The 16,916-nt window shown below is 55.6% G+C and overlaps 1 protein-coding gene across 2 annotated transcripts in view; it reads left to right on the top strand.

Moving 5' to 3' along the window:
• Positions 1-16,916, top strand: part of TXNDC5 (thioredoxin domain containing 5) — a 29,537-nt gene that overhangs the window by 2,433 nt on the left and 10,188 nt on the right. Inside the window, exons 1-4 of one of the 2 annotated variants that reach the window (XM_059937882.1) lie at positions 642-827; positions 1,251-1,400; positions 6,339-6,444; positions 14,989-15,085. In XM_059937882.1, coding sequence (XP_059793865.1) covers positions 1,312-1,400; positions 6,339-6,444; positions 14,989-15,085 — 292 coding nt within the window. In that variant the 5' untranslated portion in view covers positions 642-827; positions 1,251-1,311. Of the gene's footprint in view, positions 1-641; positions 828-1,250; positions 1,401-6,338; positions 6,445-14,988; positions 15,086-16,916 lie in introns of those variants that run through there. The other variant, XM_059937881.1, reaches the window with a different exon arrangement.

The raw sequence follows: 16,916 nt of genomic DNA, 5'->3' as shown, positions 1-16,916 counted from the left end.
CCCATGGATCCATCACTAAGAGATTGCCAAGCACTTAGTACGTGCCAGACACTGGGGATCCAGTTGTAGAAAGGATGATGCTTGTCTTCTTGTACCATATATACTTAAATCTAGCAGGGGTTTTCCCTCACAATTGTCTTCCAGAAAAGAGGGATTCGTATTGTATTTGAACCTCTTATAAAGCAGGATTCTCTTCTCTGGCCAAGAAAGTGCTTAGGGAAGACAGGTTAGCTTGAAGCAGAATTTTCCAGTGCTTCCTTTAGGTGCTTCCTCGTGAGGTCATCTGTCAGAAAAAAAAAGAGGCAAGGAGATTTAACACTGATTTTATTGAGCAATTATTTTGAGGATGAACTCAGTTATTAAGTGTTGGGTGTTCTTACCACACTTTAGAAAGCAATACAGCGAGTAGTTACATCATAGACATCATGAATACACACTTACCAGGTGAATGGGGAAAAAAACCCCACATGCCATAATGTTTGTGTATAGTTAAATTCATACAATGAATATTATAAGTGTATGTTTGCGTATATCAAATTTAGAAGTTTGGGGTGGCCATAAGCTTTTTTTATGCTTCTCACTGGAGAGAATGCAGAACTGATTTCATTTCGAGGCCGCCTTGCATTTGGAGAGACTCGGTTACATGGTAGAGGAGACCTGACCGTAAAGGAGCCATGGCGAGGGAAAGTGCTGAGCCACTGCCACAGAGGCGGAGCGAGGGCGCTCTCCAGAAGAGGGAGAAGAGAGTGGACACCACACAGCCTGGGAGTCAGGGCTGACTTCCTGGAGGAAGTGACACCCAAACTGAACAAATAGGAATGAGCCAGGTGGGTTTAGGGAGGAAGTGTCAGAGACAAGAGTGTGCTGATTCCTAGGGCCCGGCCAAGCTACGGCCCTTTCAGGAACCTGGAAACTCAGCAGCATGGCGCAGCGGCGGGCAGCAAGGGAAGGAGGGCAGTGTGCACAGAGGTCAGGTGGGAGGTCAGCAGGGGCCAGATCGAGGGGGATCGGGCACAGCGCCTAGCTAAGTTTTGATTTCACGCTGTGAACAATGCGGGGTCTCTCCGGAGGGTTTAAGCAGGGGAGCAAGGTTCTGCAGACACTGTGAGCTGTCCGGCTCCGTCTCCACTGCAGCGTGAAGAAGGGGTTGGATCAGAGAGCCCCGCTGCCCTAGGAGACGGCTGAGGGGGTGGGTCAGGCACCCTGTGACCCCGGCGCTCAGCGTGCTTGGTACTGTCGCCTTGCTACAGGTGTGGACACTGCCAGCGGCTGCAGCCTACCTGGAACGACCTGGGAGACAAGTACAACAGCATGGAGGACGCCAAGGTGTACGTGGCCAAGGTCGACTGCACAGCCGACTCGGACCTGTGCTCCACCCAGGGCGTGCGCGGGTACCCCACGTAAGTGACGGGCGCGCGCATCCTGTATCCGCCAGGTCTTCCTCGGCTTTTTGCCAGCCGCGTTCGGCCAAGAAAGTTCAAGCTAAACTTTTGGCACCTTCTTTGTAGTTCTGAGGAGTGAGGAGATGCCGACTTTGAGCAGGCATTCCCTGTTGTTAGGGAAAGGTTATATTTACACCGTGTGTGTATTAGGTGCCTTTTTTTTACTTTGTTTGGGAAAAGCCTTTCATTAATCAGTTGAGTTTTCCTGTTTATAAAAGAACGTGTCTACCAGACAAAAACGGCATCCTCCATGAGGTCCTGTCACGTTTGACGTTCACATGCACGTTTACACGATGAGCACCGACTGTCATGAATTTTCGTCTGAATTTTTGGTCACTCTGTTAATTCTTAAGCCTCCTTTCTAGAGTTATTTCCCACGTGACTAGCACACAGGCTGTTTTTGTTGGAAAGAAGGTGCAGCCGTTCTGACAAGTGATACTTGCTACCTACTTCCTTGACAGTTAAAATAGTTTTTTGGTTTTAAGAACAGAAATTGAAACCGGCTTAATGAACAAAAGAGGGAGCTAATTTGAAGGCTGTGGGGGGAGCCTCTGAGACTCGGCTCCATGGGTTCGGAGGTCTGTCTTTCTGCCCTCCCACCCCTTGAGGTGACTCCCGCTCGGCATCTCTCTGTTGCCATGGTGGACTTGGGCCCATCGCCGACTGGCCCAGCTTGGATGGAGTGTTCATTCCAGAAACCATCTTTGTGACCCGAGAGGCAGGATCTTGTCGGAAGACGGCAGTCCCGTTCAGACTCAACATTTACTGGTGGAGTGAAGAGCGCTTCTCCAAGAAAGGGAAGATGCTGTTTCCAGAAGGATGGGGGAGGGGTTGGGCACTGCAGGTCCCAAAATATTTGTTCAGATTGACAAATGAAGTCAATCCTATGGGAAACCCAAGCTGATCTTCAAACTTGAGAGGCCGCATGGAAAATGGCAGGAGCTCTGGGCTGGAACCTGGATGCCACGGTTTGGACCCCAGCTCTACCGTCTACTTATCCTGCAGCTCTGGCCACGCACGTTCCTCAACCTCTGAGTCTGAAGTAGGATGCTGACACCCACCCCCCCATAACATTGTCGTGTGTAATAACGTGTGTGTAGATACCGATCTGAACATGCCCAATAATGTTAAGGTTTCCTCTGACCTTTGGAGATTTGGCATTTCCATAAAGGGCTCTGGAACTCTTGGTCTTTGGTGACTGCTTGCTAATGTGAGCGCAGTAACTCGGGTACATCAAATCAGAGCAAAAGAGACAAAATTTCCTGCTCTACGTACCTACCTGTTGGCATCACTGTCCTGTGCTCCGCTGCGTTGCCTTTAAAGTAAACTCTGCTTGTATGAAGAGCATCCCAGGGAAGCAGCCAGTGGGAAGTGGGACCAGTTACCTGTTGAGAGCCTGTTACTTTCAAGGCGCAGGAGCAACAGAGATGGGTGGCCGTGGTGTCCACTCTTAAACAGCCAGCTGTGTGTGGCCCTGTGGCTCTGTGTGCCGTAAACCATGCCAGAGGGAAGGTGAAACAGGACCAGTCATAGGGCTGAGAGGACAAGTGTCAGGGAGAGAGTTGAGTGTCCCACCTGCACCCAGTCACACGAGCTCCCTGGCTGCAGCATGAGTTACTCCACAGATGCTGTTCACAGATGCTGAAAGATCCATGTTGGATCAGGTGTCCTGATTTGTGTTTTAGAAGATATGGTCTCCCCGAGAAAACCATGCACTGGTTTTGTGTTGTTAGAAAGAACTATACAATACGATGAGCTCCCACTACATGGTTCGGGAAGGAACCTCGTGACCGTCACAGCCCGAGAACAGATTTTTTTTCACAGAATGCAGGAGGTAGGGGCATGCTGCATAAAATGTAGTGGCCTTAGGGCATTCATAGGTGTACCTGTGTGAGCTTTTACTTCGAGGGATGTTTCGAGGCCTGAATCAGAGGGTGATGTAAATGCCGAGGCGGGTTGCGGGGCGGGGTGTCAGCACATTAGCTTTTATGTCATCCCTCCCCTGTCACCTTTAACTGGAGTAAAGGATTGGAGAGGGAGGGAGTTTGGGTTCCCAGGTCCCTGGAGAAGGCTGCCTGTGCTCGGGAAGATGTTTTGAGGTCTTCCTGTTGGGCCACTAAAGAACCTTTATCATCTGGGAAAATGCTGGCAGGGGCAGGGCTGAAGGAGGTTCCCTAGGGCTGCCACGCAGAGTGCCACTGAAAAGAAGAGAAACGTATTCTCTCACAGTTCCGGAGGCCAGAAGCCCGAAATCAAGGCATCAGCAGCGCCGTGCTGCCTCTGGAACCTGTCAGGGGTCCTTCCTTGCCTCTTCCTGGCTCCTGGTGGTTGGAGGGCAGTCTTTGGTGTTCCTTGACTTGTAGAAACATCACCCCAGTCCTTCTTCTTAACTTGGCCTTCTGCTGTTTGCATGTCTCTCTCTGTGTCTGAATTTCCCCTTTCTATACCTACTGGATCAGGGCCCACCTTCATGACCGCATTTTAACTTGATTGTCTCTATGCAAATCCTATTTCTAAATAAGGTCACATTCCATGGTAGCGTGGGTTAGGACTTCAGCAAATCTTTCTGGGGACACAATTCGACCCATAACACCATCTCATCTATAGTAGTAGAACTTCCGTCATGCCGTTTTCCAGAGGGACCCAGCAATGTGGATCTTTTCCCCTGCCGTCTCCTTGACTGAGGAACAGATCACCAGGAAAGCAAGTGCCTGTGTGGAGGTTTGGTAACAGCAGAAGAGTTTGGGGCTGTGCTTGGGGCATGAACCCCATGGCCCGCTCTGCACTCTGCCTTCATCTCCATCTACAGTGAGAATGAAGTCAGATGCCCCGTGAGGGAAGCTGTGCCCTCCCTAGGCTCTAGGCTCTATGAACTTAACCCGAATCTCAGACTTGAGCTGGTTAGAAAGATTTTTAATCCAACGACAGGAAGAGATTTTAAAAATCAGTTTTGCTTCGCTCAGTGTACACCACATGAGGAAAAAGTCACAGATTAGGTTTCACTGCATTTTAACCTTAGCAAAGAAATGGAGGATGGGTTCAACAACGCCTGGTCTGATTTCTGATTTTTTAAAAATTCTTATATAGGTTTATTGTTACAATTAATATTTAAGTCTTCAGATTTTCTTTCTTTTTTAACATCTTTATTGGAGTATAATTGCTTTACAGTGGTGTGTTAGTTTCTGCTGTATAACAAAGCGAGTCAGCTATACATATACTTATATCCCCATATCTCCTCCCTCTTGTGTCTCCCTCCCACCCTCCCTATCCCACCCCTCTAGGTGGCTACAAAGCACCGAGCTGATCTCCCTGTGCTATGCGGCTGCTTCCCACTAGCTATCCATTTTACATTTGGTAGTGTATATATGTCCATGCCACTCTCTCACTTCGTCCCAGCTTACCCTGCCCCCTCCCCGTGTCCTCAAGTCCATTCTCTACGTCTGCGTCTTTATTCCTTTCTGATGTTTTCAGGATCCACTCGTTTCCATCCGGAAGCGCTTTGGTGGAGGGAGGCACTGGGGAGAGAGGGAGGGAGTGGAGAGGGGCAGTAGCTGCCTCTAGTCCTTTGTGGGCACAGCTTACGTTTCCAGAGCATCTCAAGGTGGTGGATGCGGGTGTTCACAGTCTGAGAGCCTGCTTTGGGGTCGCTTGAAATGTTAAACATCGTGAAGGAAGGGACATACTGGCCAAATCGAGTTAGATTGTGTCTTTTTGTCATGGTTATATAAGTATAAGCTGCTAGGGAAGGGGACATATATTCTTCATTGGAGATACATTGGGATGTCCCCTAGCCCATCACAGGATCTGAGCTTCTGGGTGAGGCCAGTAAGCCCATTTTCTACTGAATGCCTTCTACAGCCAGTGTGTTGGTTTTCTTGTTTGGTGTGAAACTTCATTTTAAGACCTTTGTGGGACTAGCTATCCAAACCCACAGTTTGATTTCTGCGTATCTTAACTTCTCGCGCTCTGACACTGTGCATTGGGCATCTCCTAACAAAACCCACGTACGTGCCAGGAAGCGTTAGGGGTGTTTTAGATGAGTAGGCTCGCCCCTGAATGCTAACCTGTGTTTCCTGTCAGTAGCCATATTTCCCCCTCCATCCTGCCACCTTCTATTAATTCTGTCAGTAGAAGAATTATTCCCTCCCCTCCCCCCATTTCTTGATGCCTTCTGTTAAGTTTTATCTAGAGCGTGTTGTCCCGTCACCAGTGGCGTGACGCAGGGTCTGGACGTGTTCATCTCGGCCTCTGGTGATGTCTTTGCGCCCCTCCAAAGGCAGAGCTCCTTGCTGTGTCTGCAGATACCTAGTATGTGTGGAAGATAGAAAAGATTCCTTCTCTGGGGGCAAGTGAATGGGCCGTATCAACCAATGTCAAGGTTGTCCTTATAGTTGGAAACTTGAACTCTCCCAGTAGCTGGATAGTCAGTCACGCGTTGTAAGAGTTGAAGAGCTGACAGTGTATCCTGGAAATACATTTACTGCGGAACAATGCTATTTCTACTATAAGTTGTAAGTTGTTTTTCAAAATGCAGAACATAAAAACTACTGAAGCCGGGGAAGGATAACAAATATGGGGCAGGGGAAAGCTAGAGAGTTCTGCGCACCTGAGCCCTCGTAGCTTGGGGTTTAACTCACGGCCTGATGTGTTCACCCCGGTTTTGTTTTTCAAGAATAATATAAGAAACTTCTAAAAGTTCAGGATTAAGTGAATATGTTATCGCCTAGAACATTTCTTTCTCTTCCAAGTATTATCAGAGACGGGCAGGCGTGTGCTGGCTGCAGCCCGCCGACACCTCATGTTTATGATCGTTCCACTAACCGAGTTTGCTCTCTGCTCAGAGTGGTTTGAAGTGCTTTAAAATCTACTGCAACTAATCCTCTGTTACTCTTTCAGCTTGAAGTTTTTCAGGCCTGGCCAAGAAGCTGTGAAGTACCAGGGTCCCCGGGATTTTCAGGCCCTGGAAAACTGGATGCTGCAGACACTGAACGAGGAGCCCCCCGTGAGTGCACACAAAGCCGCCCCCTCTTTCTTCCTACGTTTTTGGGGTAGTCAAGAGGCCAGTTTAAGTACCATCTTAAAGCAACTTTTATCATAAGTAAAGATTCACTTTTCTTTTCTTCTCAGTTTTTCTTTTTATTGTGATAAAATACACACACTATAAAATTTGCCCTGTTAACTATTTTTCAGCGTACAATTCAGTGGTATAAATACATTCAGAACGTGGTGCCAGCGTCACCACCATCCATGCACAGAAATTTTCCGCCTTCCCGAAGGGGAACCCTGTCCCCATTAAACACCAACTCCCCGTCCCCCTCCACAGTCCCTGGCACCCAGCACTCTACTTTTCTGCCTCTGCGAATTTGGCTCCTCTAAGTACCTTATGTAAGTGGGAAAAGATGAACTTTTAACAACTCTTTGTCATGGAAAAGTTCAAACAGGCACCAGAGTAGAAAGAAGAGTCTACTGGACGATGGGCAGGAGGGTAGGGAAGATGGCCCCGCGGGCCCGCCCGAGCCGCGACAGTGGTTCCCATTTTGTGGGCCTTATTTTGTCTCCCCTGCTTCCCCGCCCCGCGTTTGGCTGCACAGTCAGTGTCATTTGTAAATATTTCAGGAGGCAGCCCACAGATGAGGACTTGCTACTTTTTAACATACCCTCTGTGCCCCCTTCACATGTAATTCAGCTCACAGTAATTCCTCAGCACCCGAGATGGACTCGTGGCCACCCAGGGTCAGGGTCAGGGTCAGGGCCTCGCCCTTCCTCCCCCGGGACCTCGCTCCCGAGGGCGGTACCCACAGTGTGAATCTTCCCTTTTCTTCTCAACCCTCAGCCCCACGGCCCTAAGTGGCTTTGCTGATAACAGAATTCAATGCCCTTCATACTCTCCGCGTCTTAATGGCCTTCCCCGCTCTAAGGATAATATCAGGAAATTGTGGAAACTGTATGATTTCTGAGATTTTTTTTTTAATTGAAGTATAGTTGATTTACAATGTTGTGTTACTGAGATATTTTTTAAAGACATAGTTATATGTAGAGTGTTACGAAGAAAAACCTGTAATCCTCCTCCAGCTGATGTTAGGGGTCTTAATTTTGTTACAAATCACTACCATCGTGAGCCCTGCAGTTAAGTGTCCCTTTGTGTGTGGTGCTTTCGGATTAATGCTGAATGCTCAGGCCCACAGAGGCTGAGCTGTATTTTGACGGGGATAGAGAGATGGCCATGTTCCCATGCTGTACATTTCTGATGAAATATTAAGAGCATCTGAAGTCTTTGAATGGAATTTCCAGTTCAACACTGGACTAGACTGGGGTATTGCATCAGGTAGGCGTTCCCTGACTTGAAGGTTGTCTGTGCTCCAGGGGTCTTTTGGGGGCCCTGATGCTGTCGGTGTCATCTTCCAGGGTGTGGTCCTTCAGCTGTCCCCCAGATTCTGTGTAGAGGTCACAGCTAATCAGAAACCCAGCTGCTTCCCAAGTGCTACTTTACCTCACATTTTTAAAAGTTTAGAACCACATGGAGAAGAATGTCAGCATACGGTATTGAATAAGTGTTGACCAGAGAGACGTGTCTAATTTTAGGGAACAGGGAAAACCACAAACCTCGCAGAGAGTAAATTTGCATCTCTGTCATGGCAAGAAAGCTGGAGGAGCAGGTGTAACTTTCACATAGATTTAAACTTCAAGTTGTTTTTTTTTTTTTTTGTGGAAATGTCCTCTGAGGGGAGGAAGCCAGTTTTAAAGGGGAGTTCATGGTCTCCAAAAACATTTAAAGTAAACTTTTCAGCAAAAAGCCAGTCTTCTATGATGACTTTATTCAAGAAACCATCTGCCAGTGTCAGGGTGGCAGAAAGACTTCATCTCCGGAGCCGAATGTCTTTCTGGGGAGCGGAGCCCCAAGCACAGGCTGGGGACGCGGCAGCCGGGCTGAGGCTCACATCGCCATCCTCAGGGGGGCACCCTGGGGGCGTGGCCACACGGAACCCACCCCTCCCCACCTGAGACCTCAGTTACCCACTGGCCATACCTTTGTGTCTCAGAGCAGTGGGGGGTCTCAGATCATTGCTAGAAATGATGACAGGGTGCCGCCTTATAGAAAAGTTCAAATATTCACACTTCATATTGCAAACCGAAATTCTTTTCAATATGAATTTTGCCTTATAAGCAAAAACTTTTTAAAAACTTCTTCATCTGTATTTATATCTAAATAACTTAATATATACATTTTCATCTTTAAACAGGATAAATTTAGATTTTTCCTTCCTAGCATTATGGCAGTATTAAAGGAAGTCAAAGAAAAGAAAACCTGCCATTTCTTAAATTTTACCCCAATTTTGATATTTCCATGTTTCCTTCTGTATTTTTTCCTTAAACAGTCATAATCAAATAAACATGGTTCATTTCATTAACGATCTTTTTATATAGTTGAATCATCTTTATCTCATGGATTTGCCATAATTCAGCTCTTCTCTGTCCATGGATATTTAGGTTATGTATAATTTTTCTGTCATCAGAAATGCTATAAGAAACATTTTTATCTTTGTAAAGGACGTTTTTTATTTTCTACTTTGGAGTGACTTTTTAGAATATATTCCCAGACATAAAATTGCAAGGCAAAAAATAAAAAAGCAAGACCACTTTTATGGCTCCTGATGAATAGTGCCGGATTGCTTTCTTGACTCTGTAAGCCCACATTGTCACCAGCCCGGGGAGAGGGGAGGGTGCCCATTCTGTGATACACTGTGGTGTTCCCAGAATGGCCATCCCTGCGTGCCACCAAGGGACGTGCTCCTTCGGTACCATAAATGGACATTTTACTACTGCAAGCCCTTTGAACATTTTATACAGGGTGACATATAGTCTTTTGTTTCACGTTATTGGAACTTAACTGACTGTTCACTTAGCCATCACTCTTGGGCATCCTTTTGTCTGGGTACTTAGCACTTTGAAAGTTTTGTCAAGCCAGCAGTGGAAAAGAAAACTTCATGGTGCTTTACTGCCCAGCTTTGAGCTGTCAGCACTTTGAAAGCTTTTAAAGACTTAACTTAGATATTCTTTTTAATAGAAATATGGACCGCTAGATAAAAACTGAGTAATACACACCCACGTGTCTATAGCACAGTGGGGATTCAGTGGTCTTCTCTTCACCTCTGCTTGCAGGCTGTGGCTGTGTCGGCCTAAACAATTGAGACATTTCGAATGGTGTGGTAGAGTGGTTAGTAATTAGTTGTCACACTGGTGTCTGCCAGGTACTGGAGAAACGCCACTTCTTGTCCGTTCACTGTGTGTTTCTGTCCCAAACTTAGCCCCATGAACTATATTTTTGCTTAAAAGTGCAGCCCGTGTTTGCCCTGTGGTTTTCTCTTTGCTGCCTTCCATCCACCTGAATTTTCTTTCTGGTCACCTTTTCTCTTTTATCAGCCCGTCAGAGTTTTACCTTCCTTCACAGGTTTTCTCATGTTCGTGTAGCTAAAGCACGGCCGGGCCCCCCTGTTCCCTGTTCCCTGTCCCCTGTCCCTGTCCCCTGTCCCTGTTCCCTGTTCCCTGTTCCCTGTCCCCTGTTCCCTGTCCCCTGTCCCTGTCCCCTGTCCCCTGTCCCCTGTCCCTGTTCCCTGTTCCCTGTCCCCTGTCCCTGTCCCCTGTCCCTGTTCCCTGTTCCCTGTTCCCTGTCCCCTGTCCCCTGTCCCTGTCCCCTGTCCCTGTCCCCTGTCCCCTGTCCCTGTCCCCTGTCCCCTGTCCCTGTCCCCTGTCCCCCGTCCCCTGTCCCTGTCCCCTGTTCCCGTCCCCTGTCCCTGTCCCCTGTCCCTGTCCCCTGTCCCTGTCCCCTGTCCCCTGTCCCTGTCCCCTGTCCCCCGTCCCTGTCCCCCGTCCCCGTCCCCTGTCCCCGTCCCCTGTCCCTGTCCCCTGTCCCCCGTCCCCTGTCCCTGTCCCCTGTTCCCGTCCCCTGTCCCTGTCCCCTGTCCCCTGTCCCCGTCCCCTGTCCCTGTCCCCTGTCCCCTGTCCCCTGTCCCTGTCCCCCTGTCCCCTGTCCCTGTCCCTTGTCCCCCGTCCCCCGTCCCCTGTCCCTGTCCCTGTCCCCGTCCCCCGTCCCCTGTCCCTGTCCCTGTCCCCTGTCCCCTGTCCCCTGTCCCCTGTCCCTGTCCCTGTCCCCGTCCCCCGTCCCCTGTCCCTGTCCCTGTCCCCTGTCCCCTGTCCCTGTCCCCTGTCCCTGTCCCCTGTCCCCTGTCCCCCGTCCCCCGTCCCCCGTCCCTGTCCCCTGTCCCCGTCCCCCGTCCCCTGTCCCTGTCCCTGTCCCCTGTCCCCTGTCCCTGTCCCCTGTCCCTGTCCCCTGTCCCCTGTCCCCCGTCCCCCGTCCCCCGTCCCTGTCCCCTGTCCCCGTCCCCCGTCCCCTGTCCCTGTCCCTGTCCCCTGTCCCCTGTCCCCTGTCCCTGTCCCCTGTCCCCCGTCCCCCGTCCCCCGTCCCCCGTCCCCCGTCCCTGTCCCCTGTCCCCGTCCCCCGTCCCCCGTCCCCCGTCCCCTGTCCCTGTCCCCTGTCCCCTGTCCCCTGTCCCTGTCCCCTGTCCCCTGTCCCCCGTCCCCCGTCCCCCGTCCCTGTCCCCTGTCCCCGTCCCCCGTCCCCTGTCCCTGTCCCCTGTCCCCTGTCCCTGTCCCCTGTCCCCTGTCCCCTGTCCCTGTCCCCTGTCCCCCGTCCCCCATCCCCCGTCCCTGTCCCCTGTCCCCGTCCCCCGTCCCCTGTCCCTGTCCCTGTCCCCTGTCCCCTGTCCCTGTCCCCTGTCCCCTGTCCCCTGTCCCCGTCCCCTGTCCCCCGTCCCCCATCCCCCGTCCCTGTCCCCTGTCCCCGTCCCCCGTCCCCTGTCCCTGTCCCTGTCCCCTGTCCCCTGTCCCTGTCCCCTGTCCCCTGTCCCTGTCCCCTGTCCCTGTCCCCTGTCCCCTGTCCCCCGTCCCCCGTCCCCCGTCCCTGTCCCCTGTCCCCGTCCCCCGTCCCCTGTCCCTGTCCCCTGTCCCCTGTCCCTGTCCCCTGTCCCCTGTCCCTGTCCCCTGTCCCCTGTCCCCTGTCCCCCGTCCCCCGTCCCCCGTCCCCTGTCCCTGTCCCCTGTCCCCTGTCCCTGTCCCTGTCCCCTGTCCCTGTCCCCTGTCCCCTGTCCCTGTCCCCTGTCCCCTGTCCCCTGTCCCTGTCCCCTGTCCCCTGTCCCCTGTCCCTGTCCCCTGTCCCCCGTCCCCCGTCCCCCGTCCCTGTCCCCTGTCCCCCGTCCCCCGTCCCCCGTCCCCCGTCCCTGTCCCCTGTCCCCTGTCCCTGTCCCCTGTCCCCTGTCCCTGTCCCCTGTCCCCTGTCCCCTGTCCCTGTCCCCTGTCCCCCGTCCCCCGTCCCCCGTCCCCCGTCCCCCGTCCCCTGTCCCCTGTCCCTGTCCCCTGTCCCCTGTCCCCTGTCCCCTGTCCCTGTCCCCTGTCCCCCGTCCCCCGTCCCCCGTCCCCCGTCCCTGTCCCCTGTCCCTGTCCCCTGTCCCTGTCCCCTGTCCCCTGTCCCCTGTCCCCCGTCCCCCGTCCCCCGTCCCCCGTCCCCCGTCCCTGTCCCCCGTCCCTGTCCCTGTCCCCTGTCCCTGTCCCCTGTCCCCTGTCCCCTGTCCCCCGTCCCTGTCCCCCGTCCCTGTCCCCTGTCCCCTGTCCCTGTCCCCCGTCCCCCGTCCCCCGTCCCCCGTCCCCCGTCCCTGTCCCCTGTCCCCTGTCCCTGTCCCCTGTCCCTGTCCCCTGTCCCCTGTCCCCTGTCCCCTGTCCCTGTCCCCTGTCCCCCGTCCCCCGTCCCTGTCCCCTGTCCCCTGTCCCCTGTCCCCTGTCCCTGTCCCCTGTCCCTGTCCCTGTCCCCTGTCCCCTGTCCCTGTCCCCCGTCCCTGTCCCCTGTCCCCTGTCCCCTGTCCCTGTCCCCTGTCCCCTGTCCCCCGTCCCCCGTCCCCCGTCCCCCGTCCCTGTCCCCTGTCCCCTGTCCCCTGTCCCTGTCCCCTGTCCCTGTCCCCTGTCCCCTGTCCCCTGTCCCCTGTCCCTGTCCCCCGTCCCCCGTCCCCCGTCCCCCGTCCCCCGTCCCTGTCCCCTGTCCCCCGTCCCCCGTCCCCGTCCCCTGTCCCCTGTCCCCTGTCCCCTGTCCCCTGTCCCCCGTCCCCCGTCCCCCGTCCCCCGTCCCCCGTCCCCTGTCCCCCGTCCCCCGTCCCCCGTCCCCCTCCCCTGTCCCCCGTCCCCCGTCCCTGTCCCCTGTCCCCGTCCCCTGTCCCCTGTCCCTGTCCCCTGTCCCTGTCCCCTGTCCCCTGTCCCCTGTCCCTGTCCCCTGTCCCCCGTCCCCCGTCCCCCGTCCCTGTCCCCTGTCCCCTGTCCCCTGTCCCCTGTCCCTGTCCCCTGTCCCCCGTCCCCCGTCCCCCGTCCCCCGTCCCTGTCCCCTGTCCCCCGTCCCCCGTCCCCCGTCCCCGTCCCCTGTCCCCTGTCCCCTGTCCCCTGTCCCTGTCCCCCGTCCCCCGTCCCCCGTCCCCCGTCCCTGTCCCCTGTCCCCTGTCCCCTGTCCCCTGTCCCTGTCCCCTGTCCCTGTCCCTGTCCCCTGTCCCCTGTCCCTGTCCCCCGTCCCTGTCCCCTGTCCCCTGTCCCTGTCCCCTGTCCCCTGTCCCCCGTCCCCCGTCCCCCGTCCCTGTCCCCTGTCCCCTGTCCCCTGTCCCTGTCCCCTGTCCCTGTCCCCTGTCCCCTGTCCCCTGTCCCCTGTCCCTGTCCCCCGTCCCCCGTCCCCCGTCCCCCGTCCCCTGTCCCCTGTCCCCCGTCCCCCGTCCCCCGTCCCCCGTCCCTGTCCCCTGTCCCTGTCCCCTGTCCCCTGTCCCCTGTCCCTGTCCCCCGTCCCCCGTCCCCCGTCCCCCGTCCCCTGTCCCTGTCCCCTGTCCCCCGTCCCCCGTCCCTGTCCCCTGTCCCCCGTCCCCCGTCCCTGTCCCCCGTCCCCTGTCCCTGTCCCCTGTCCCCCGTCCCCCGTCCCTGTCCCCTGTCCCCCGTCCCCCGTCCCTGTCCCCTGTCCCCGTCCCCTGTCCCCTGTCCCTGTCCCCTGTCCCTGTCCCCTGTCCCCTGTCCCCTGTCCCTGTCCCCTGTCCCCCGTCCCCCGTCCCTGTCCCCTGTCCCCTGTCCCCTGTCCCCTGTCCCTGTCCCCTGTCCCCCGTCCCCCGTCCCCCGTCCCCCGTCCCTGTCCCCTGTCCCCCGTCCCCCGTCCCCCGTCCCCGTCCCCTGTCCCCTGTCCCCTGTCCCCTGTCCCTGTCCCCCGTCCCCCGTCCCCCGTCCCCCGTCCCTGTCCCCTGTCCCCTGTCCCTGTCCCCTGTCCCCTGTCCCCTGTCCCCTGTCCCCTGTCCCTGTCCCCTGTCCCCCGTCCCTGTCCCCTGTCCCCTGTCCCCTGTCCCCTGTCCCTGTCCCCTGTCCCTGTCCCTGTCCCCTGTCCCCTGTCCCTGTCCCCCGTCCCTGTCCCCTGTCCCCTGTCCCTGTCCCTGTCCCCTGTCCCCTGTCCCCCGTCCCCCGTCCCCCGTCCCCCGTCCCTGTCCCCTGTCCCCCGTCCCCCGTCCCCCGTCCCTGTCCCCTGTCCCCTGTCCCCTGTCCCTGTCCCCTGTCCCTGTCCCCTGTCCCCTGTCCCCTGTCCCCTGTCCCTGTCCCCCGTCCCCCGTCCCCCGTCCCCCGTCCCCCGTCCCCCGTCCCTGTCCCCCGTCCCCCGTCCCCCGTCCCCGTCCCCTGTCCCCTGTCCCTGTCCCCTGTCCCTGTCCCCTGTCCCCTGTCCCCTGTCCCTGTCCCCTGTCCCCCGTCCCCCGTCCCCCGTCCCCCGTCCCCCGTCCCCTGTCCCTGTCCCCTGTCCCCCGTCCCCCGTCCCCCGTCCCTGTCCCCTGTCCCCCGTCCCCCGTCCCTGTCCCCTGTCCCCGTCCCCTGTCCCCTGTCCCTGTCCCCTGTCCCTGTCCCCTGTCCCCTGTCCCCTGTCCCTGTCCCCTGTCCCCCATCCCCCGTCCCCCGTCCCTGTCCCCTGTCCCCTGTCCCCTGTCCCCTGTCCCTGTCCCCTGTCCCCCGTCCCCCGTCCCCCGTCCCTGTCCCCTGTCCCCCGTCCCCCGTCCCCCGTCCCCCGTCCCCCGTCCCCGTCCCCTGTCCCCTGTTGTGTCCCTTTTGCTCCCTCTGTGTCTTCGGGGGCTGCTTCCTTCTGCATTCTACAAGACGTCTCAGGTCATGTTTCAAAGGACGGGACAGGGTGCTGGTTTGGGGTGGCCCATCCTTCAGTTTGTCTGCTCTGTTGGGTAGGGTTCGGGGACAGCAAAGGACAGCCTGGGGCAGGGAGGCCGTCACCCTGCTGCCTGGAGCATCGGTCCTCAAGCATTGGCCAAGGGTGACAAAGTCGCTTCTTTGCCCGGGGCGCCACCTCAACACAGCAGCGTCCCTCGAAGCCTCAAGGTGGCAGGGGAGGGAGGAGAGCATAGAAGGTCCCAGACAGAAGCCTCCATGGGCTCCACTGGGTCTTCACACACACACACCCAGTGACTCTTGTTCCGTCTCTTCCCACCAGACGCCGGAGCCCGAGGTGGGGCCGCCCCTAGCCCCCGAGCTCAAGCAGGGCCTGTACGAGCTCTCAGCCAGCAACTTTGAGGCGCACGTGGCACAAGGTAGGCGGGCGGGCGCGCCGGGTCTGCACCTCTGGGCACCCCTGCCCGGGCCGTCCTCCTGGGGGGCCTGGCTTTTCCTCTTGCCGCTTGAGGGCTCGTGGGTCGCAGCATGGGTGGCGCTTGTCGAGAGCTTCTCTCCCCCAACCCCGATGACATCAGTGTTTTTGTTTGTTTGTTTGTTTTGGTTTTTTTTTTTGACATCAGTGTTGAATGCTCGTCCTCTCGGAGACGATTTCTCCTTTTGTCTCTGTCCTTAGGGACAGGCCAGTTCTAATACTAAGCTAAAGCCTCAGGTGTGGAAAGCTCACTGATGGTGAGTGGGTGCACCTACTTGTGTACTGGCTGGACATTGCGTCCTTGGAGAAGAATGTGTTTATGTCAATGTTAATCATATGCTTATTGACCTGAGGCAGAAACAAAGGTTTCTCTTACCTGTTTAAACCAGAATTTATTGGGACCATTATAACACACGAATCGAATCAGCGTAGGTGTTCTTTACACTTAAAATATTTTTTGATACCAAATCTCATTTTTTGAAAATAGTCTCCTAAATGTCAGAATGACCTGAGTACGGTTTCTAATGTGAATAATGTATAAGGCCTTTCTTCACGCGTTCGGAAGCGTTGGCTCCGCAGTGAAGGGCTTGAAAGTGAATTCAGCCTCCTTGCTGACCTCCCCTCTCAGAGGCTGTCATGGAGAGAAATCCTCCTGGGAGACGGGGTTGGAAACGCTCTTAAAAGGGCATAAAATTGTGTCGGGCCCTGAAACTTCCTGCTTGCTGGGAGTTGAAATACACCCCGTTTAAGGTCTGACATCGCTTGTTGTGATGCTTTCAGCCGTTTTTAATTAAAGGCGGCTAGTTCATTGGTACAGATGCTCTGACAGGGCTTCTATCCTAAGGGGAGCCGCTCTAATTTGAGACGGGCTTGGGCTCCCTGCAGGATGCGCTCCCGGAGCCACCCCGTGACGGACCGCCGTCCGAAGCCCAGCCCTGACCCTCCCTGAGCAAGTCGCCCGCCAAGGGGCCGTGTCCCCACACGCCGCGGCCTCGTGCTGCTGGCATGAGGGTCTCTCCTCGGAGAGCAGTGCGGCCCCGCCCTGACTCAGCTCCTCTTGATGCTCCAGGAGGCCCTGGACCTCCTGTCTCCACCTCACAGCACAAAGTAGCGACACACCTGTCTGGAGACGTGGTTTCAGTCTTGCAGATCAGCTGCTCATGTATATTTAAAATGTTTTTATTTAAATTTCTTAATTGGAGTATAGTGGATTTACAGTATTGATTTTGAAGCAAGTTTCTCCCCATTTCCCGCGAACACATCACTGCCGCGGGGACAAGGTGCCGCCGTGAGCGTTGCCATGGCAGAGTCCGACTCCGAGCCTGAGTCACACGTCAGCGTCCGTTGGTTGGTCCTCTCCCTGGCCACAGCCTGATTTCGGTTTGGTCTCAGCCTGACACCGTTTTGGCCCTAGGCTGGTCAAGGTAGAAGAGCCGAGATAAAAGTTTTCAGTGCCTAAATCATGATGTTGTGAGGCTTGTTTTTTTCCTAGCCAAGGGAGTGACATCCAGTCTTTTTGGATCTTCTATCTTATTGTGAAATAAAACCCAGATACAGAAAACAGTGTAGGGTGTAGTGAATGGTTATAGAGCGGTCACCCAGCACAAGACAGAAAACTGCTCGCTTCCCGTGCCCCGTCCCAGCCCTCCCCCCGCCCCCCAAAAGGCGCTGCCCTGCCTGTAGGGAAATCGCCGCTTGCTTCATGGTGTGGAGTACAGTTGCCCTGCCCACGTCACCCTGCTCTCTCTGTTCCCTGTGAGTTGGCCGTTGAATCT

This window comes from Balaenoptera ricei, chromosome 11 (assembly GCF_028023285.1).
Source record: "Balaenoptera ricei isolate mBalRic1 chromosome 11, mBalRic1.hap2, whole genome shotgun sequence".
Classification (NCBI taxonomy): domain Eukaryota; kingdom Metazoa; phylum Chordata; class Mammalia; order Artiodactyla; family Balaenopteridae; genus Balaenoptera; species Balaenoptera ricei.
The sequence above is the reverse complement of the archived record's forward strand: the minus strand, read 5'-3'. Positions and strand labels throughout refer to the sequence as shown.